The sequence below is a fragment of the Notechis scutatus genome, chromosome 5 (genome assembly GCF_049901735.1).
Source record: "Notechis scutatus isolate UNSWTSFEM ecotype Mainland chromosome 5, rNotScu1.2, whole genome shotgun sequence".
Taxonomy (NCBI): domain Eukaryota; kingdom Metazoa; phylum Chordata; class Lepidosauria; order Squamata; family Elapidae; genus Notechis; species Notechis scutatus.
The window spans coordinates 50,429,859-50,452,833 of NC_142013.1; the positions used below are offsets into that span (position 1 = coordinate 50,429,859).

The 22,975-nt window shown below is 35.8% G+C and overlaps 1 protein-coding gene across 2 annotated transcripts in view; it reads left to right on the top strand.

Moving 5' to 3' along the window:
• Positions 1-2,521: 2,521 nt before the first annotated feature.
• The window catches only part of MAP3K7CL (MAP3K7 C-terminal like), a 42,649-nt gene continuing 22,195 nt past the window's right edge, over positions 2,522-22,975 (top strand). The window contains exons 1-5 of one of the 2 annotated variants that reach the window (XM_087966679.1): positions 2,522-2,569; positions 3,005-3,015; positions 4,583-4,603; positions 8,346-8,429; positions 19,108-19,169. In XM_087966679.1, coding sequence (XP_087822805.1) covers positions 4,594-4,603; positions 8,346-8,429; positions 19,108-19,169 — 156 coding nt within the window. In that variant the 5' untranslated portion in view covers positions 2,522-2,569; positions 3,005-3,015; positions 4,583-4,593. Of the gene's footprint in view, positions 2,575-3,004; positions 3,016-4,582; positions 4,604-8,320; positions 8,430-19,107; positions 19,170-22,975 lie in introns of both variants that reach the window. The other variant, XM_026664149.2, reaches the window with a different exon arrangement.

The following is a 22,975-nucleotide window of genomic DNA, read 5'->3' on the forward strand; positions in this document are numbered from 1 at the left end:
GCTAACACATCAAACATCATTTTAATGTCAATGAGATCATCTGCTTTACCAAAATGCTGCCAATACTAATGAGGTAAAAGCAGGGCAGTTAAATCAAAGGAAAACAGGTGTTTCTTAAATATAAGATACTTCTTTTTATTTATACTGTATATTCCAGTTATTAATTTTTTCAGGCTAAGTTAATAAATGAATAAAGTTACAAGCTTGTTCTAACTCTAGTGTGTAAATAAGTTGTAATGTTTCTAATTCAGGGAATGATAACATTGGAATGTGTGGTGACCAAAACATGATATGTTGTATATTAGTGAGATAAGTTTCATAATCCAAGCCACGATTGAAATAATTTTGCTTGGATCCTAAATATTGAATGACTACAGTGCTTCATCAAGAAACAGAACATTCCCATCCTTATGCCTAATGGGGAAAAAGTAGGAATTTGCAACTTTTCTCTCTTTCCCATAGCAGAAGAGATTCTCATGTAATTACATTTACTATATTCATTTAGTTTTTTAAAAAATAACCTTTAAAAAAACTTTTAAAAGTTCTATTGTTGAACATTCACAATTGCTCAAATTATTCAAAAGTCTTCTTTACTCTTTTGTTGAAGAAAAAATACTACTGCAAATGTTGACAAAGGACACATATAGCAACTAATTATGTAATGTAGATTTCTATCTCAAAAGTAATAATAATAGAACAAGTCATTAACAATACATTAACAATAGAACAAGAGCAATACATTAACATTCCAAATCCTGATTGCCTCTCCATTAACAGAGCAATTGCAACTATTTGTTATTAATAATTTCCTGAAAAGTCTAGTATATCCGTACCAAAAATGTATGTTATATTAATCTTATTTTAAGATCCAAATAAACCAATTTCACTTTTTTCAAAGCAATCTTCCACTTGGATATAAGAATCACACATGTCAGTTTATTTCCAGTTTAGCATCTTCATAGAGAAACTGATGTCTGTTGCTGAGATGAATGAAAAGAAAATGCAAATCAGTATATAAACTACAACAAATATGTTGCTTTTTAATACACAGACATTTTTTTTTCTTTTCAATCATATTCAGTTCTCAGGGTCTGCCCAAAGAAGTCTCCACAGTTTTCTTGGGAAGGTTTTTCAGAAGTGGCTCCCCATTGCTTCCTTCCTAGGGATAAGAGAAAGTGACTGGCCCAAGGTCATCCAACTGGCTTTTTTGCCTAAGGCAGTTCTCCCAGTTTCCAGCAACTTAAATTTTTGTTATAATACTTATAAACCAATTCCCAAAATAATTGAACAATTGGATCAAGAACTATAGAATTAGTGTTAGAACTATAAGGAAAGAAAATGTGGGCTAAAATACAAGATCATTAGATAGCAACATTAAAGTGAAATTATTAAAAGAAGCAGCTACTCAATAATAGACATTGTCCTGAATGTTTCAGAATTTATCAGGAAATATGGGGCTTTTGTTATTCAAATTTGAATACTATTTTTGAAAGCAGTAAGCTTATGTATACCATCATTTTTTCAACATGTTTTGCAGAAATATCTATCTGCAAATCACTTGACTACATTTTCAATAGTTCTAACATTCCTAAGCAAAACAATTACCTATAAGCAGTATATTTTAGGGAAATACAGTGTATAACTTCCCTTCAAAACCAAGCTTAATGTTATTCCAAAACATCTGAAAAAACCCTTCTAAACCAAGATAATGTTATTCCAAAACATCTGCAAATGGGGGCTACTGTAATTGGACTGCAAAAATCCTGGCAACCAATAGACAACAGCAGAGATAAATAGAATACTCTAATTCTCTGTGTAGATGTAAATCTGATTTGGGCATCCCAGGTTTGACTGCCCTAGGTGAATATGCTTAGGACAATCAAGGTTCTAATATCCACTTACTGTCTTCTTTAGTGCTATAAAGTCTACATTCTAATTTACTGGACAGTACAGTATTGCTTGACATCTCCAAGAGTTGTCAAGAAAACGGCTAGTCCAGTTGCTTGGCTTGACTGTAGCAATGAGTTTGCTTGCTGCTTGTTCAAATTGGCAACCTCATCCCAGGCTGATAGGAGCAGCAGACATTTTTGCTGACTGGAGTCAGGCTATCTTTTCCAGTTTGCTGGAATAGACACAGACACTGATTGGGTCATGCTGAAAACATTCCAGTCCCATGAAGCAAGTCAGTTTGTATTTTAGGTTTGGCAGGACTAATGAATTAAACATCTTGGCCTCCAGACAATTGGCTACTTTAATACGGTTCCTGAAAAAGGAGGGGGGGGTGCTCAGGAAGCATGACAATGCTGTAATCTTTCATTGCAGGGAAGGGAAGGGACAGTGGAATTGGGACGGAAAAGAGAAAAGGGTGGTCCTGAGGGCGTAAAAAGCCTATGAGAAGTTCAGGTAGCAGCATGTTGTCCTGACAGCTGTTTCAACTTCTCAGACCTTGTCAGTTCACTGCTATGTAGCAGGTGCAGCCTTTTCTTTTCCTGAATCTTTACTCCATAAAGGCAACAACAAGTCAAGGCAGAGGCTGGCCCTGGATTTATACAAGTGCAGACACCACTAAGTGAGGTAAGGCAACAGGTGTGAAAACTGGACTAACTGATTGAGTTGTAACCACACTTGGGTTCAGGAGCTGAAGTTTTTTAGATATAAGCAAAGTGCATGCAGACTCACAAATAAGCCAACTAAAGAGATGTTTCCTAAATGACTGTTTCAGACATAGAATACCACAATCAAAGCTTTCTGTCTTACACAAAAGAAGAAATCAAGATGTATGCTTGAAGCAGTTTTATTTAGTTCCTCATTTTAGATGATATGTGTACATTTATACCTTCGCTCTGTTCTTTCTATAGCTTCCGTTTGCTTTATTTTTCTAAGAGGAAAACCTTGGATATATGTATACTATTTATATTAGAGAAAAATAAATCTGTACTGTACAGATCTCTTGGGAAAGCTTAAAAATGGATATTTGAAAATCCTTTTATGGCTTTATTAAAAGAAAAGAACTTGGTATGATTTATTCCAAGTTTCTGGCTAAAATCTTTGTGTTTTTTAAAACCATTTAACAGTACAATATTTTCGAATAATTAATTTAATTAAAGATAAAATTCATGTAGTACTTTTATGCTTATTTTTACTTTTTGGTAAGCCACATATTTAATGGAATAAAGTAGAGACTACATTTGTAGCATCTGTGAAGCTTCCATCTGGAATATGAAGTCATAGTAAACTAGACTGAATAGAAAAGCAAAACATATTTTTTTCTAAACTAAACATGATATATGAGGTTTTCTTCTTACAGCTTGAAGTCTAGCATTGTATTTCAGATAAAGATCATTAATCCAAATTTTGTTTATATAATTTTATCTAAAGTATGACAGTTCACATATTTATTTGAATTTTATTTTATTTGCAAGACTAGCAAAGTAAAAAAAAAATCAAACTATTTTCGGAATCAACAGGATCTAATACTCTTTTATTTAGCATCTTTGTCTGATTTAGGTGTTAATATTCCAGTACCTAACATGTAAGGGCAGCAAAAATTCAGAAACCAATCAGTAGCACAAAGATATATGGAACACTAATTATTTCTTTCCATCTAGCATCAGGCTGAATTTTGGCAAGTTAAGTATAGTATCAGTATTTTGGGGTGGGTGGGGGAAGGGGGGACATCAACAATCTACTTTAAAAGCATTGTAGCACTAGTTATTTGTTAGGCACAAAAAAGTTTAGCTTGAGGCAATAAAATAATATATATTGTGTTATACTAAGCAGTATAATATACTATGAGATGATTTATATAATTGAAAAATGTCAAATGTATTATTTCTCCAGTATGTACAAATTATATTAGCATATTATCTTGAAATGAATGACAAAGATTCCTGGATTAAGAATACAGTTAATTATTTATTTTTTTACACAATCAGATGCAAGGTAAATTGGAAATTATATATACATTGCATCATGTTCAATTTTTATTCAATTTACATCTTACCAATAAACCAGTTTTAATTCTATTTTAAATTTTTACCTGTATAGCAATACCACTTAGAATTATGTACCACTTCACAGTGCTTTACAGCCCTCTCTAAGCAGTTTATAGAGTCAGCATATCGTCCCCAATAATCTGGCAGAGGTGGGATTCTACCAGTTTGGACCAGTTCTATAGAACCAGTTGTTATGATTCTGCACAGTTCGGACAACTGGCAAATTGTGCCCCTGGCTGGCCCCGCCCCTCTCCTCCCCACCCAATCAGTCCTTATCACACATGTCCAACATTGCGTGCATGCCCAACATCGCTGACTGCGTTCTTCCCCACCCAGTCACTCCTTAAAGTATTTCTCTTTTTTTTCCTCTCCCAACGACCAGCTGTTCCTATGATCAATTGTGCCAGGATTCCCCTCGCTTACTTACTGCTTCGCCCAGGAGGCTTCCCTGAGGCCCAGAAGGTCCCAAAATGGAGTGCAGGGGGATGCTGCGTGTCCCCCCTATGCTCCATTTTTTTTCCTTCCTGAGCCCCAGGGAAGCCTTCTGGGAGCAAAAACACCCCCCGGGAGGCTTCCCTGAGGCCCAGAAGGCCCCAAAATGGGGGGAGGCTTTCTGCCAAAACAACAAGAAGAAGCCCCGCCTACCCAGTCACATGATCATGTCCACTTAGCCACGCCCACTTAGTCATGCTCACAGAACTGGTTGTTACAAAATTTGAATCCCACCCCTGCAATCTGGGTCCTCATTTTACCAACCTTGGAAGGATGGAATCCTGCTCCATGAAAAGCTATCTGTTACTATAACAATAGCTATCCTATTTGAGCTGAAAAGGAATACACAGTAATTATGCACTGTCATTTTTGGCTATTGAGATTTTTTTTTTTAGACTTATTCTATCAAAACAGTAGAGAAAGCTATACACGATTACATTCTGACACCAGTGAAATTGCAGTGGCCCGGTTAACATAGATTTTCCAGGCGGGGGGGACTTGCACTTTTATGGATATAAAAGCATAGTTGATATTCAATGATGGAGCAATATATAGGGTAATATATCTAAAACATATTTCACACAACAATTATAGCAGTACCAATTGTATGGATGACACAGTTTCCAAGACAAGCTTAAACTAAGATTAAGTTGTTACAATTTTAAATTGTATCTCAAAAACTCTTCCTCCCTTCCTTCCGAAGAAATATTTTGGGGTTTACTTAAATATCTAGCCTTTTCCATATACTTCTCCTTTCCTGGAAAACAGTACATCTTGATATCAAGGTGAAAGTATACTTTTTCAACCCCTTTCTTTTTAGATCCAGGAAACCTCACCACTTTGGAAATGCTTCTTGTTTTATGTGGTTGGGGTGTTCCTGAAGCTGCCTGATCTGGCAACTGTGATATTTGCTCTAGTGATTTGCCATTACAATTATAGCAAAGTGGGGATTTCTTAAAAGAGATTGGGAAATTACAGCAGGTTCAAAATGCAGCAGCAAGACTCTTCTCAGGTACATCTTGGTGAGAACATATTTTATTTACTCTGCCTAAGCTGCATTGGCTCCCAACTGATTTCCAGATCAAATTCAGTGTGCTTGTTATTACTATAAATCCTTAAACAGTTGAGAGTCGGCCTAGCTTATAGAACAGTTTCCTCCATAATGGCGGCGGTCTGAGAGCTATGGTCTTCAGACAAAGGTGCTGCCTTAGAAGCCTCTAAGGTTTGGAGACAATCATTACATGATCAGTCTCCCTTTAGGCTTACTTTGTTGGAAGCACTGCAGAATATAGTTTTGTAAAATAAGTAGATGTGACAGACCAGTCTGGATTTCAAAGCATCAGATATGATGTAAAGGCTTCAATATAAACTCACTCAGTTGCATATACAATTTACCTCTCTCCATCTGTCTGACTGGACTAAATTTTGTTTAGAAATTAAAACTGGAAGAGTGTACTGCCATCACTTTACAACTACCAATTGCAAAATAAAATTACAATATGATGAGTGGGTAAATGATATTGTATTAGAGATTTTCCTACCTCCATTGTTTCCAGTTGTATTTTGTTTTGTGTTTTGCAGCAATCTGTTGAATTGAGAGAGGGCAGGCAAAATATTCTCTATAGGTTTTCTCTTCATCACCTGTGACCAAGCTAAATAACTTTCTTTTAAAAACAGAAGTCTGGGAAAGTGGATTGTGGAGAAAGAATAGCTGGGCACCTGCCCATCTGTTTGAAGGATATGCCTGTGGAGGGAGAACAAGGAGATACTTAGACTGGACTTTTTTCTAGAACTATCAAGAACTATGGTTATCTGTAAGGATCAACATATGGCTTACCACTCATTTTGTGACAGTGTGGCCAGGAATGAGTATCAGTTGAAAGTACTTGTGCAGGAAAAGCTTCAGTTGCAGATAGTCAGTTTCTTGTGATGCCAGTCAAAAAGTCATTTACCAGGTGTGTTCTCTCTCTCACACCATAATTCCCATTGTAACTTGTTGTGGTTGTAAATCTGACCCAATTTACGACAACTTTTACAGACGTCATGAAGCAAATCACATGGTCATTACATGAATCCAACTTCTCCACTGGTTTATTTTTTTTCCTGGAAATCAACAAAAAAGTTGCATATTGTGATCACTTCAGCACAGGATGCTGCAACTGGCCATAAATGCAAGCTAGTTGCCAAGCGCCCCAACTGCGATCATATGAACATGGGATGATATGACAGTCATAAATGAAAGTACAGGTGGTAAATCCTTTTTTTCAAGGCTGCTGTAACACTGAACCATTGTTAAACAATCATAAGTCGAGGATTATCTATAAGCTTCCCTAAAATGTCATGACTCTGTCCAGCATCAGTTAAAATAAAAAATGTAGCTCCACTTAGGAGTTAGGAAGAAGAGTTATTTTTTTATTATAAGTCACTGTTGGCATATACATTATAATTAACCCTACTGATATTGCAGAAAAAGTGGTGTTAGTTTATGGTAGCTCCAAATCAGAAGGATTTGGTAACTTTTTTTCAGATTAATTTTTATTTAAAAGGATGTGTTTTCATCTCATGAGAATTATTCTGTGGTTTCCTACATCTTGTATTAAAGTAACCATGATAAACCACAATGAAAGTGCATAATTTACATAGGAATTAAAGGCTGTGATCACAGCTTATCCACAGATCAGCTTAACCTAGTAACCTCATTTTTGGAATGGTGTTCTAGAAAAGCTATGCTAGCTGTCTGCATAGTATATTGTAAATTTGAAATGTCATAAGCATTTTGTTTAGCAAGCTCCTATCATTCAGAATTAATACAAGTTAGTTGTTCTCGTGCAGTTTGTTATCTATTATAGTTGCATCTATTTACATGCATGCCCATAATACTATTCCCTTTTGGGAACATTATTCAAACTATAGAAATGTATTAAGAAATAGAAAGGCACTCCCTCAAAAGACATAAGGTAAGAAAAAGCTACATGAATAACACCCATGTTGCCCATCTCCATTCTGCCCTTGATTCTACCACATTCTATGGTGAAAGTCAGTTTAACAGCTGCTAGATTGCATTCATTGACTCAGATTACACTTTGTGCTAAACTTACTATGGTGGTTTGTTTTAATCCTTGCTTCCATAGTAGAGTTCAAAGTTAAAACAAGTCAACTGCATCAGCACAATGATTCATAGTCTTTTTTTAAAATATATATATATATAAATACATATTCATTAACAGAAGACCAAAAATTTAAAAAGCATAATTCACAGAATTTGATGAGATCAGCACTTCCATTTAATTCAAATACTAGCATTAGAATTATATCTGCCACTGTCACTTGATACAGCAGTCTAATTAACAGTTGCTGGAGACAACTGCTGTATTCTGTCTAATGATAGGCTAATCTAGAAAAAAAAATCTGATCCATCTGTCTTTAATTTTGTGAAAAAATAATAATACCAGAGGTCATTGTGGGAGAAAGGGACAGACTTGTATAAGCCAATCAAACTTGCTCATGATCATCACACATAGCACAATTCTATAATTTGCTCTGCGTTTCTGTAGAGCATGTTAAATATTTAAATAGACCCTCTGTTATCAAAGCAAACCTTTTCTGCATTTTCAAATCTCTCTGTTTTGCATTTGAATATAACAAGATATTATTGGGGCATAATTTCATTCGGGAAAGGAAAATCATATGCTGAGACAGCATCTGAAATTGTTGAAAAATCTGGATAGAAATCTCTAATTGAACATAATTTAAAGCATGTTACAGGAACGTATCTGAAATGCACCAATAATGAATTTGCACGACCTATAAAAAATTGCTATTTTATTCTCTAGGTGAAACATACAACTAGACGCATAGGTTCGAGTGCCCACATGATCACCACAGCAAGGGTACCTGCTGATAAACGGATACGAATTGCCTTCAGTCTAAATGATTCCCCAGGTAATAGTCTACAGAAATATTCTTTTGCTTGCCTTTGTTTCTTCCAATTATATTGTCTTTACTCTTCAAAGGAGTATTTGATTTTTCTTAGGTGGCTGAAATTATTTTCTCTCTAAAGCATGGGGACAGTATTCGGTGTGTTTAAGAAGTTTTCTGTAGTATTATTTAGAACATTATATTCAACTCTAAATTTTCTGAAATGTTTAAATGTATACTTTTTAACCACTATTTTTTTAAGGTGGGATCAATATCAGTACTTAAAAATATATCATTTTCACCCAAGTCCAAAAATCCATCTATTGGAAGGTCCTTTACCTCATGATAAGAATTGCTGGGGACAAATCCTGTAAAGAAGGCCAAGCTGATAAACACCCCAGAACTGGAGAGTCCCATGCTTGAAAGTGGAATTTGCAAGTAGCCTAAATCCAACTTTCAGACAGAACACCATTATGGATATTTAATATGTCCAGATATGATTTTAAAAAGACAGTTAAATATAAATAAACCATGTGAACTATACCAATGAAAAAGTTTGTAAAAAGTATTTTAAGAAAAATTTATGAATAAAAAAGCAAGTCATACAGTATCCTATGGATGTTTAGAAGCAAGTTAGGAGTACCTGACTTGAACTGCTACTATTTAGACTGCCACTATGGGGCAGTGAAAAATAGCCACAGAACCCTTAACTCTTTGTTGCCCTCTGGTAATTTAGTTTAGGCAGTCCAGGTGCCCTAAATGCTTGGTAACATTTGACTCTCTAGTAAGAGAGTTTAAGATTGTAGCATCAATGTAATGGTCGGCAGAAAATTTAGTATTGTTTTCTGCCATCAGCTTTCCTGTCTTTAACTATTCCATAAACTAGCAACTCAGCACTGCAAAATTTGCTTGTTATAGAAAGGTGGTCACATGTTGGACCTCCTTTCTGACAAAAAGAGTACCATGTGCCATGGAATTGGCACTCATTCATCTACTTTTATTTCAATTTGGATTCAATTTGCACCAGATTAAACTCCACAGGGGTAATATCTGTTGTGACTTGTGAATCTGGGGCTCTTTTCTAACTGAACATTATATATATATTTACCATTTTCAGGAAGACAGCTATTAACACATCACTACACTTTAAATAAATCAGTTATGATTCCTGTTCAAATATGATTACTATTTGGTTCATAAACAAAAAAGTAAGAAAACTTTTTGTAGTAGTTCTTCTGCTATATCTAATAAATCTTAAATCATAATATTCCATGCCTAATCAAGCGGATACCAATACCATATTTATATAATTACCTTCTGTCAAGGAAAAAAAACCCTCTCAGGCACGTGCTCATTTAAAACATTTATCAGTGTAGGTGTTAAAGAAAAGGCCTTTTGAGGTAAAGAATTGCAGTGGTGCAGTGGTTAGAGTGCAGTATTGCAGGCTACATCTATTGACTGCCGGCTACCTGCAATTTGGCAGTTCGAATCTCACCAAGCTCAGGGTTGAGTCAGCCTTCCATCCTTCTGTGGTTGGTAAAATGAGGACCCAGATTGCTGGGGGCAATATGGTGAGTCTGTAAACCGCTTAGAGAGGGCTGTAAAAGCATTATATGTGAAGCAGTATATAAGCCTAAGTGCTATTGCTATTGAATAGGGATGCAATAGCTCAGTGGTAAAGTACACTGAGCTTGTCAGCTGGAAAGCTGACAACCAGGTTCCTGAGTGGGTTCCCATTTCTTGCCCGATCTTCTTCCCATGTAGCATTTTGAAAGTATGCAAATGCGAGTAGATAAATATATACCACTTTGTGGGATGGTAACAGCATTCCATGCGGCTTGGCAAATAGTTATGCTGGCCACATGCCCATGGAAATGTCTTTGGACAACACTGGCTCCCTCAGCTAAGAAATGGAGATGACCTCTAGACCTGGACATAACTGGACAGGGGAAACCTTTATCTTTTGAATAGGACTTCAAATATTTATTCTTCATTCAGCAAAGATAACATATTTTTCTTATATTCTCTCATACATAAAAGTCAGGGATGGGATTCAAATTTTTTAACCACCGGTTCTGTGGGTGTGGCTTAGTTGGTGGGCGTGGCTTGGTGGTCATGTGACTGGCTGGATGTGGCCAAGTCAACATCACTCACATTGAGGCACGCATTTCCTCACCTCGCCTATCATGACTGTGGGGATGCTACAACAGTTGTAAGTGTGAAAAATGGTCATGTCACTTTTTTCAGTGCCATTGTAACTTTGAATGGTCACTCCACACAAGCAAAGTACCAGCAAAGGAGGAAAAACAACTCCAGAGAAGTTCCTGAGATAGGAAGTCTAGTCCTGCCAAGAATGTAATAAGGATTAATCAAGAGGCAGTTTCTGTAAGCAACACCAGAATGTTTACTTCCTGCCTTCCTTACAGGATTAGGCCAGTAATTTCTTCTAAGAACTGGTTCTCCGAACTGGTTAGAATGTTAAAAACCAGTTCTAGTGAATAGGTGCGAACCTGTAGAATCCCACCCCTGATAAAAGTGTCTATATATTCATGCAAATATGTATGGATTTATCATATTCCTTCACTTGTCAAACAGTTGAGCCAGGACCAGTTCCCCAATAGGAAAAAAAAAGTTATATTAAGCAGCAGTTGCTGGCAGATGCAGCAAGATACTGGAAAGGATGCTTCTGGGCCAAGAAGCTTGCTTTGCATGATTCTTGGTCCCAGGCGGCCATCACCTGTGCTGAAAACAAATTCAAATGTCAATCACAGTTGGGACTGGAATTTCCATCACTAAATGATATTGTCATTAAATGAGTCATGCTCAATTTTACAACCTTTTTTGTTGCTGTCATTAAGTGAAACTGGTTTCTCCATTAAGAGTCCGTTTTCCACATTAATGATTAATTCTGTAGTACTTAGGTTGGAAAAACTAAACAGCAAACCTCAAAATAGTTTAAAAAACAACAACAGCTAATTGGCCTTATAGCTTTTGATAGTAGCAAAATAAGGCCCATTATAAGAAATGTATGATGCTATACAATATACTATCAGTACACTAACACTGTTTTTTGTACTATTGAGGTATCTGTTTATGAAGTTTACAAGTAAGCAGTGTATATCTGTTTAAAAGAAAGAGTTGATACACAAATCTTTGTATGAAATGGATAAAGAACTATAGACTGATAGGATGGAAGTCTGGTGTGAGATTTGAATGGGAGGCCTTTACATTTATAAAACATATAAATTACAGAAGCTTTTTCTGAGTAGCACATCTTGTGGCATATTCCTCATATTCCTCATATTGCCAAAACAACCTTTAGCCCTATGTAGTTTTGATCCTTGACAATTACCAGTCAAATATTATTACAGCAGCTGTCCCATTAAGGAGACTGAGTCATGCTTCTTAGTTCCTTTTGGCTTTTCTATGATTCATCTTTCTTCTTTTAGAACAATAGTCTTTCTTTTGAAAAAAAAAAAGTGTAGGAGGCCACTGGCATGTAACGCAAAATATGTGCATTCAAATATGAACATAAATTGTTAAGCTTAAATACTTTTGAATACTTTCATTGAGATACAGACAGATATAACATTAATTTTGCATAAGCCATTTTTGTTGTGGCTATTTTTCAGTAGTTGCTACAGGGACAGGAAGATAAAATTAAATGTTTCCTCAACTACCATCATTTCAGTGCAAATGTTTTATATCTGCTTCATTAGCCACAAGTTTTCATCTGTGGCTAATAGGAATCAGAGGGTTTAATTTTCATAAGATTATAACCGAGAGGAAAAAAGTAAACTTTTGTCTATATTTCTTCATTCGCCGTTGTGCTCTCACATTATATTAAAATGTTTGATAGTATACATATTGTATATTAATTTATTTGTTAGATTTATATTCTGCCCTTCTTGAAATATAGTACATAGCTCTCTTTTCTTTAACTAGCGTAAAGTCAGCAAGTGAGAGGATGGGGAATTTGAACCTGAAGCTTCTTGTCCTTGAGCTATACCTTAATCACAGCACTTCAACTATTATTTTCATTTAACTAGAATTACCATATTGGAACTGCAAAAAGAAAAAAAGGAGAACCATTAGTTAAGAAGCAAAGACAGTGTTTAATGTATTATTTTTGTGCTGTTTAGTTGTTGCTATATTTTAGTCAATGGGGAAGCAGGTAGGAGGTCACAAAGGGTGACCATGTGACATACTTATTTAATGTTCAACAGTGATTCATTCAGGCAGAAGTGCCAAAATTTCTGTCACTAAGCTGCATGGTCATGTGACATTGTGCTTTTTTGACCACATAACTTAATAACAGAAATTTCAGTGCCCATTGCTGTCATTAATCAAGGACTATCTCTATACCCCAAATCAACAGAGAATATTTAGTCCAAGCATCCAGAAGTCTCTCTAGCTTAACAAAATAGGAGTGTAATAAATAATCTTGTGTGGTTAGTTCCAAAAATTTTCAGTTATTTCATTTATTCCATGTTATATAGACTTGAGGATTCAATATGTGCTTTAATTTCTACAAAAACCTAGTATTTGCCAAGTAGAGTTTTATAAAATTAAAAAATTCTAAACAGAAGAATTTATCTGAGCACTAAAAATGTGATGTACATTTTAAAAAGTACTCTTGACTATCCCAAACTTTTTTTAAATTCAAAATTCAGGAAAGAAAATATTTTTGTACAGTTGTGTTTTGCATCGCTAGAAATCAGAAATTCTTGGTAGTATAACACTACATCCATAAATCATTTATTTTTATATCCATTCATGATTTAGACACTATAATTGTAAATTTTGCTATGATGTTTAGTCATCATAATTCATAAGTCATTATTCCATATCAAAAGTTGCAGATACCATCATACTCATTATTTTTGTTTTGTGGCAGGCACTATTGGCTCAGGATGCTTAAGACTGCCGGCTGGATTTTTCCATGCTATTATTAGGAAATATACATTTGTTCTGAAGATCTATTTTTGGTCAAAGCATACTGTCTTCAGACTTTAACTTGATGCTAAGATTAATCAGACAATTTCTCTACACTTAATTGTAAAGCACAGTTTCCATGTGAGTAATATCTTTGCAGACAAAAGCAAACATGATGTTAATTCATAGGCAGTGGGAAAATATTCCTGGTCCATGTGTGGCTTTTGTGGTCTCTCCCTTACAGCCCACTCCTGATGCCCTTTTTTTTACATGTCCAGCTGTTGCTACAAATGCTTCTACCCTGAAAAACAGATGATTGAATAAAAAATATTTATCCTAAGGAAAAAAATGTGAAGAGATCATTGGTTATATGGTCTTCTGTTATGGAAATACTCCACAGCAGTTTACTATTTAGTTCCAAGTGTAGATAGAGGGTGTCTTCTCCTTTCTGTTTTCTAGATAATGGGACAAAGAAATGTATATATAGGAATATGTGCATATCAGCCTTCAATATGACTCTTGAAATCTAAATATTAGCCATATCTCCTAACTCTGCAAGTCACAATCAGAGCAAAATATTGCTGTTATTGTTGCTACAAATATCTTTATTAACAATAACAATATCATTATCATTATCATTTCCTCATCCAGATGGTCAATAAATTTTATAGACAAATTATTATTTCAGAGGTGCATAATTAATACTATTTGGCATATATTCTTATACTCTGAAACACACCCTACTATCAATATTAGCAGAAACCTGAGCAAAGTTTGAAGCACCTTTACTTTTTGACAGGCTTGTAGGAGAGGACCAGACTGAGCCTGAGGGAGGGGTGAAATGTAGCATAAGTCATGAGTCCCTTCGCGTCCACAAGAGATCTAAGTCCAACCTACCTTGAATGCCTCTCGTATCTTTCTCACATTCCCCTTAATGGTCAGTTGGCCAGATTCTTGTAGAGAATTAAGCTTGCAATACATTTTTATGCTCATTTGAACTGCCTGGATCTCCTGATTTCCCGGGCACTTGACAAAGTCACTGTTTTTGAGATGAATTCTCAATTTTTGACATTTCTCAAATTTTGAGATTAATGATTATTTCTGATGTGCTTCCATAAGTTACTTTCTACATTGCACTAGTGTGACATGTTTTTGTTCAGTAACACACTTCCTGAGGTATTATTATGCAAGAGCTACATATGTAATAATCACCAAAACTTAAAATAAAGATGTAGAGAAAACATATGGGTGCCAAATGGAAAGTGGTTTTCTAACAATAGTCTTAGAAGGCAATTTTAGTCAGTCCATGTCAGTTACGGAATTTAATCTTTATGAAAATCAGGACCACCATCTGTATCTATAATTAAATAAGAAAAAAATAAATGTGATGGGAATCTTCCTGAGAAACAGTAGTTTTGAGCTATATTGTGCAGTAGTGATTAATATATGTATATGTATGGATAGGATAGATAGATAGATAGATAGATAGATAGATAGATAGATAGATAGATAGATAGATAGATAGATAGATAGACAGACAGACAGATAGATAAATATAGATATAGATATATAGATTTATCCATCATCTATCTATCTATCTTCTATCTACCCATCATCTTTCTATCTATTTTTCTATCCAAAAAGGCTTGGTGGAGATAACCATCTCATCCCATTGGGATTGGCCCAATGCATCTGTGCCAGCAGAGGGCATGCTACAGGCCCATTGGCCAGGGTATTCAGCTGGCAAGGTCCAGAAGAGCCTTTACTGCTATTGCTCCTGCCCTTTGAAACATCTTGCTAGACTTTAAACTCTTTAAGCTTTTGTTGTAGTATCAGGAGGGTTGGAGCCACCCGTTCCTCCAGGTCCAACCTTCCTGAACTTTCATAAGAGTGTAAAAATCTGGCTCTGACAGTTGGCTTGGGGCTCCAATGGGGGAGCTTCAGATTGGACATGGTTGATAGATTAATATAACAGATCCCACTCCCTCCCCACTCCCTCTCTCCCAATCTTTTAGTTAGGGCTGAGTATTCTTATAGTATTTTACTTGTATTATATATAGTTTTATCCTTTTCAGCATTATAAGCCACCCAGAGTTATTCTGTGGTAAGCTGGGGAGCTAAATAAATAAATAAAAATGATGAGTATACATAGAGAATAAGTATGGAGCTTGGGCAGCTTTATATTTATGTCAAAATATCTGCTATATTTTGTCAATAATGCAGTTGATCAAGTAAATGATAATTTTTAAAACTACTGTGCTATCCACATAATTGGAATAAATTTCATTCAACTCACCAAGATTTCCTTTGAGCAAACAAGCTAATAACTTCTACCTCTGTTCAGAAAGCCACTGGTATTAAGAAAAAAAAATATTTTTGCTTTAACATTTTCTAGTCAATGTTATTTATAAAAATAATTTAATGAGCCAAAGGAATGATGAACAAAATTCCTTGTTTTATTAGCCAAAGATTAGATACAAGTCCACATTTTTTTTTCTGTTCAATCATGTCTGATTCTTGGAGACTGCCAAGAGAAGTCCCTGCAGTTTTCTTGGCAAGGTTTTTCAGAAGTGATTTGATCAGATACAATTCCATATAACATACATAAAAACATGCCACTGAAGTATATCTCAGACTAATCACTGGAAGAGTAAACATAGTGCTCATCATTGAATCCATCAATGTTGTCCCCTTACCCAGACTGGTTTGGGCTGCCTGCCATGTGGCAATTTGCCAGAGATCTGCTCATTCCATTCTCATTCCAGAAGAAAAAGAGGATGTTACTATTGTCCAGCTGCTCATTCTTGACATCCCAATAGTCTTTCATGGTCCTCCTGGAGCTCTTAGGACACTTCAGACAAGGCTTTTTTGTATTGCGACATAATCCCAGAGTAGAAAATACATCTGTTGCATATGTTAGTATGAAGTGGGCACATATGTATTTTTAGCTCTTTGTCTTTTTATAATAAATGTAAATAATGAAGCAAATATGAGGTCACCATTCCTCATTTAATTAATCTTTATAGTTTCTTCCTTTTCAGGAAAAACAGCTTTATATGCTGTGTGAGCAAAGGCAGTCCCAACACCAGGAAAACACATATTAATGGGAAAGTTATAGCAGTGAATTAAAGCTGAAAAATGTCTGATTTCACACAGCATATTGGAATAAAACTGAAGAAATAACAGTAGGGTTTAGTGTGGTATCTGTGTATATGAGGCCTCTCTTTCAGCTTATGTAAGCAACCATATTTCAACAAGTCATACATTTGTGTAAATCTAGAAATGCTATATGGTGCCATTAAGATTCAAGAAGAAATAATAGTTTTATAAACATTACAAAAGCTTCCAGCTTTCAGAGGTTTTTGGAGAGTAAATTAAATTACTAATATTATATAATGTATATTAATAATGAATAATGGACTTGTAAAAAAAAATCAAAGGACTTGATATATTTTATCCAGGGAAAAGAATCTACAGCAATGTAAGACAATATATGTCATACAGAATAAATATAAGACAGAAATGTAAGACAAATTAATTCATGGCAAGCAAAGACCTTAGTATTTTTAGGAACCCCTTTAGGGTCAGAGTCAGGGACCAAGAAGTCATCACCTTGTTCAGACATCATGTCCCACGAACCAGTTTTTTTTTACACGACATCTCTCTAGCTGCTGTTTCTCTTGATACGCTCTCTTAAGACATACCGTATATACTCGAGTATAAGTCGACCTGAATATAAGCCGAGGCACCTAATTTTACACAAAAACTGGGAAAACTTATTGACTCGAGTATAAGCCGAGGGTGGGAAATGCAGCAGCTACTGGTAAATTTCAAAATAAAAATAATTAATTTGGGAAACGATCTCACTATCATGAAAGGTTTAATTGATTCACTAACCCAAAAGAAGAAGATGATGATGACAGCGGGAGGCAGGAGTCACTCTCTTCCCCTCCTCGGAGGCCCCCTGAGTCAGGAGTCACTACCGCCGGCGCGGCCCCAGTCCCGCCGCCTCGGGAAGGGAAAGGCAAAGCGCTTTTGCCTTGCCCTTCCGGCTGGGGCTGTTGGGAGTTGCTGCCGCCGGAGCGGCCCCAGTCCCGCCGCCTCGGGAAGGGAAAGGCAAAGCGCTTTTGCCTTGCCCTTCCCGGCTGGGCTGTTGGGAGTCGCTGCCGCCGGAGGCCGCGACTCCACACCATTTTTTTCAGAGGGAATCTGACTCAAGTATAAGCCGAGGGGATTTTTCAGCACAAAAAATGGGCTGAAAAACTAGGCTTATACTCAGTATATACAGTACTTTACAAAATATATAAATAGGATTTGCCTGTTTTACCCAACAAACTCATATTTGTTTACAAATCATTGTTTGCATTCAGTTTTGCATATTATGAACACAATGTTGGGTTATTTAAACCATTATCTTAGAACACATGAACACAGAAGCAGAGGGTGAGTCAATCCAAGTTTCAACTAGAACCAGCTAACAGCACATTTTTTGCTTGAGACAAAAAACATAAGCCAGTTAAACCCCAAGAAATATTCAGAATGACTATGATTACATTACTTTTTTAAGAGTTCTGTTAGTTATGTACTAGTGCTGACCTAAGGTCATTGCAGAAGCACTGTATCTCTGTTCCTTCTTCCACTCCCTGTTTTCCAAGCCTTTGATCTTGTGTTACTGATACTTCTTGGTCAACGATCATTGCTTCCATCTCTGACCATACTTGGGATTACAGGCTGCTCCTTGGCTTCTGATCCTCTGGCAGCAATATTTGGCATTATAGTCTATAGTGTTTAGCATTTGGGGACTAAAGAAATGTTAAGAGTTGTATTGTAAAATACATTAGCACCGAGGGGGTGACTACAATGGTTTCCTGTGACTGGAGACAGACTTGGTGAATCCTCAGATATAGAATGATTGTTTCTAGTAGCTCAGCAACTCTCTTTTCTATATACAAAGAAGCAGCAAAGGCAACCTCTTTCCACTAAGGTGCAACATTATAGGGGAGCTTGGTTCACATCACTCTTCTCCCCAAATTGGAACAGAAAGCTTAATTAATAAGCAATATCAACTACAAGAGAGAAGGGAGAAGTACCTAACCATTCTTCCCTCACATGTCATCGAGGAATTCAATAGAAGATTCAGGATATAACTGGCTGTGAAAATTTTTAAGGATTATACTTTCAGTGATAAATTATATTGGATAGACAAAATCATGGTACCTTCTTCCGTCTCTGTTAGACATGCCCAGAAGTCAAAATTTTTTGGATTAGGATTAAATTATGGATAAAGGAAATTATCCAAGGCGGATTGGAGTGGAAACCTGAATTGTTCCTCCTGGGTATAATTAAAGGGGACTGTTCTTTTAAAGTAAGGTACTTGATTATCCACATCTTAACAGTGGCACAAATTTCACTGGCACACTATTGGAAAATGCCCGATTAACTGCCTCTATACTTTATTATTCAGAAAATTTATGAATGTGCCGAAATGGAAAGGCTTACATTAAAATTAAAAGAAAAAGATAACTCTGAATACTATTTGATTTGGGATAAATGGTATGATTGGATAGATTGTAAAAAAAATTATATTGGATAGACACATGTACATATCTTTATTAAAACTACACATATATTCTAGAGATATGGAGACAGTCTATAAAATGTGATAAAATGTCAATCAAAATGTTAATTCTGTGCATATAAAGATACAAAGATAAGCAAACTCTAATCTTTATATCATGAATTCATAATCTTTATGTTTTTATTTCAGATGATTCACCTCCAGAGAATGCCTTTCATTTGGATTTTCCAGATCTAGAACAGCAGCTTCAGGTGCCTCTGTTTTGTTTTTTTTAATATTCAAAGCTATAATATGGAGCATATTTTTGAAAATTATCAATAATATACTATTCCAATGGGAATCCATATGTACATGCAATTAACATATTAAGATGTTCTCAGATAGTGTTTGTACAGAATAGTTATTTTGGAGAATAATCTGGTCTGCAAGATAATTTAATAGGATTTATAATAGGCAAAATGTGAGGAAGAGAATTTAAGAGACAATACCTTATATTCTTCTAGGCCAAAGGATAAAAGACCTTTACTTAGAACAATTATGAGTTCTTCCTGAGGTAAATAAATAAACACATTCTAAACGCTTCTGGTGCCACAGTGTTAAAAAATGCAATACACAATTTATTTCAAGAAGAAAGGGAGGACATATAGGAAGAGATATTAGAATCTTTAAGTTCCAGTTCTGTAGCACCAGTGATGGGATACAAATTTTTTACTAACTGTTCTGTGGGTGTGACTTGGTGAGTGTGCCATGGCTTGGTGGGCATGGCTTGGTGAGCATGGCAGGGGAAAGATACTGTAAGATCCCCATTCTCTCCTCACACCACTAACCTGCTTTCCAGCTCCGTTCTCCTGTGCAGGGCAACAAAAAAAGACCCAGCCGATCATCTGGGACTCAGGAGGCAGAGAATAGATGGGGGCGGGGCCAGTCAGAGGTGGTATTTGCCAGTTCTCCAAACCACTCAAAATTTCCAGTTCTCCAGAACTGGTCAGAACCTGCTGAATACCACCTCTGTATAGCACCACATAGCTGTGTGCATGCATGTGTGCACCAGCCTGCCATTCATGCAGCCTAGTTCTCCTTCTGCCCTGAGCCAGACCTCCAAGCCACAAAGGTTGGGGACTGCTGGTATAGATAAACTTACATTTACTCAAGTGCTTTGTTAAAATAAACTCCAGATTTAGATTGAGACCAAGGAGCTAAAAAAAGAAGGAATGTATCATCCAATCTCTGTTGCCCACATAAAAGAAAACAGACATTTTCTAACAAAGTGCTCTTTATTTATTTATATGATTTACAGAACCAGTAATTCTGGGTAGTTCACAGCAATAATAAAACCAATAACTATAAAACAATAATAAAAATAAGGTAGTCCTCAACTTATGACCACAATTGAGCCCAACATTTCTGCTGCTAAGTGAGACATTTGTTAAGTGAATTTTGTCCCATTGTATGACCTTTCTTGCCACAGTTGTTAAGTGAATCAATGCAGTTAAGTTAGTAACATGGTTGTTAAGTGAATCTGGTTTCCCCATTGTCTTTGCTTGTCAGAAGGTCACAAAAGGGGATCACATGACCCCCGGGACACTGCGGCCATCATAAATATGAGCCAGATGCCAAGCATCTGAATTTTGATCACGGGACCATGGGGTGGATGCTGCAATGGTTGTAAGTGTGAAAAATGCTCATAATCACTTTTTTCAGTGCTGTTGTAACTCCAGTCACTAAATGAACTGTTGTAAGTTGAGGACTACCTGTAGTAAAATAATGAAACAAAAACCTTATGCTTTAATCCTCCCCTTAGGATGCACTACCATTTTGCTTTATGTAAAGCACATAGAAATCATCAAACCAGGAAATAATTAAGGTGTGGGTACTGACTGCTCCAGAAAAGGGTGCAATTGGCTCACAAAATGGATCTCCGCAAAGGCCCACCTAGCTATGGCTGCCACTGCTCATCAAGCAGGCACCATGAATACAGGGATACCCAAATTGCTCACCAATTCAGTGCAGGAGAGTACAGCCGCATTCAACAGCAAAGATAACACGTCATCAGACCAAAGAGAGCCAAAAACACAAAGCCACTCTCTGTTGCTAGGTTTGAGCTGCAGTTGATTTATCCCCAACAAGCTTCCAGGTACTTGGATAGCACTGCAACAGCATCGCCTGCATGGCCAGGGGTAGGGGATACATACCTAAGTATCATTAGCATACTCTGGTTCCTCTGCTGGCCCAGCTAACTGGTACAATGTTGGCCATCCACCAAACTAGCCAAGACCATCTTATGCAGCCACTCACCATCCACTGTATCACTAAAGATCTCAATAAAACGAGCCTACCAAGCAGGTAACCACATCAGTATAATGATGGGGAAAAGGTAATTCCTCCTTACCCTTCTTTTGGGCATATCAGGCAACCCTTAAATAGCAATATAAGTTTCAACAGACAAGCTTCTCATTAGGTTGTCATTTTAGTTTCTTTGCTTTTTTTTAGTTCATGGTGTACTTTTGTCTCCAACTCTTGTATGCAGTTATCTTGGCTCATCCTTTTTCACCTGTGTGGGTTCACATCTTTCTCTAAACTTGGATTTGTTTTAAAAGTAGTTAATTAAATAAGCCATAGTTGCCTGATTTAGACATAACAGTAAGCAGTAAACAAAAAATTATATGTCACAATGGTTAAGTACATCTGGTTTTTTTAAACTTTTATTATTATTATTATTTAAATTTTTATTGGTTTTTAAGACGAACATAGACAAAACATAAAAACATCAAGCCATCTTCCATGTATATACATACAGTGTGCCGGTTGGTTTACAAATTGTTTTGTGCTTCCATTTCGTAGTCTTCAGTTACAATTATATTGTATATATTCTCATATTTTCAATCAAGTATTAAATACATTAATATCATTGTTAATCAATCATTTGACTATACTTTTATTCATTCATGTTTTACGAAATAATCATACTTTACTTAATTTGTTTTATGACAGTTCATATTATCATCTCAAATCTATCCTACAATCATTTTGAAGATATAATAAAAAAAGAATACATCTTTGTATATTTATTTTCTAAGAATCTACATATTTCATTACCATGTTTTATTGTCTAACCATTGATAGAATAGATCCCAAATTTTATAAAATTGTTTATCATCTTGTTCTCTGATTTCAAATGTCAATCTACTCATTTCAGCACATTCCAATGTTTTCTTAATGATTTCCTCCTGTGATGGTATTTTTTCATTTTTCCAGTTTTTAGCAAATACAATCCTAGCCGCTGTTAATACATTTACAATCAGGTATTTCAATTCTTTACTATATATTTCAGGTAAAATTCCCAATAAAAATATCTCTGGTTTCAAATCTATATGCTTTTTTATCATTTTTTCCAACCACGTGTGGATTTTAGTCCAATATTTTTTAGCATCCGCACAAGTCTACCACATATGGTAATATGAGCCAGGTGTCTGATGACATTTCCAACATTTTTCAGATTTGTTCTTGAACATTCTTGCTATTCTTGTCGAGGGGAAATGCCACCTGTAAAACATCTTATACAAATTTTCTTTATATGCTATTGACATTGTCATTTTATAATTTTGAGACCACAATTTTTGCCATTTCTCTAGATCAATCCCATATCCAAAATTCTTCTCCCAAGCAATCATTGTTTCTTTAACTTGTTCTTCTTCTAGTTTAATTTCTAATAAATATCCATACAATTTTTTAATCACCTTTTCATCAGTACCTGTCAAAATCTTATCTAAACCAGTCAGTTTATCATAGAAACCTTCTGTTTTAGAGTCTTTATCATACCTTGAATGTATTTGCGCATATGAAAAACAATTCATCTTTATACCTTGTTCCTCTAATTTTTGTATAGATTTAAGTTCACCCTTTTCATTCAATATTTCACCATATCTAACTTTTTGTTCCTTTTTATATATTATAGGATAAGAAAATGCTTCAATAGTTGATAGCCAGACTGGAATTTTCAAATAACATTGTCTTTTAGCTTCTCCCAGTTTAACCACAGAGACTCCTGTATATAATG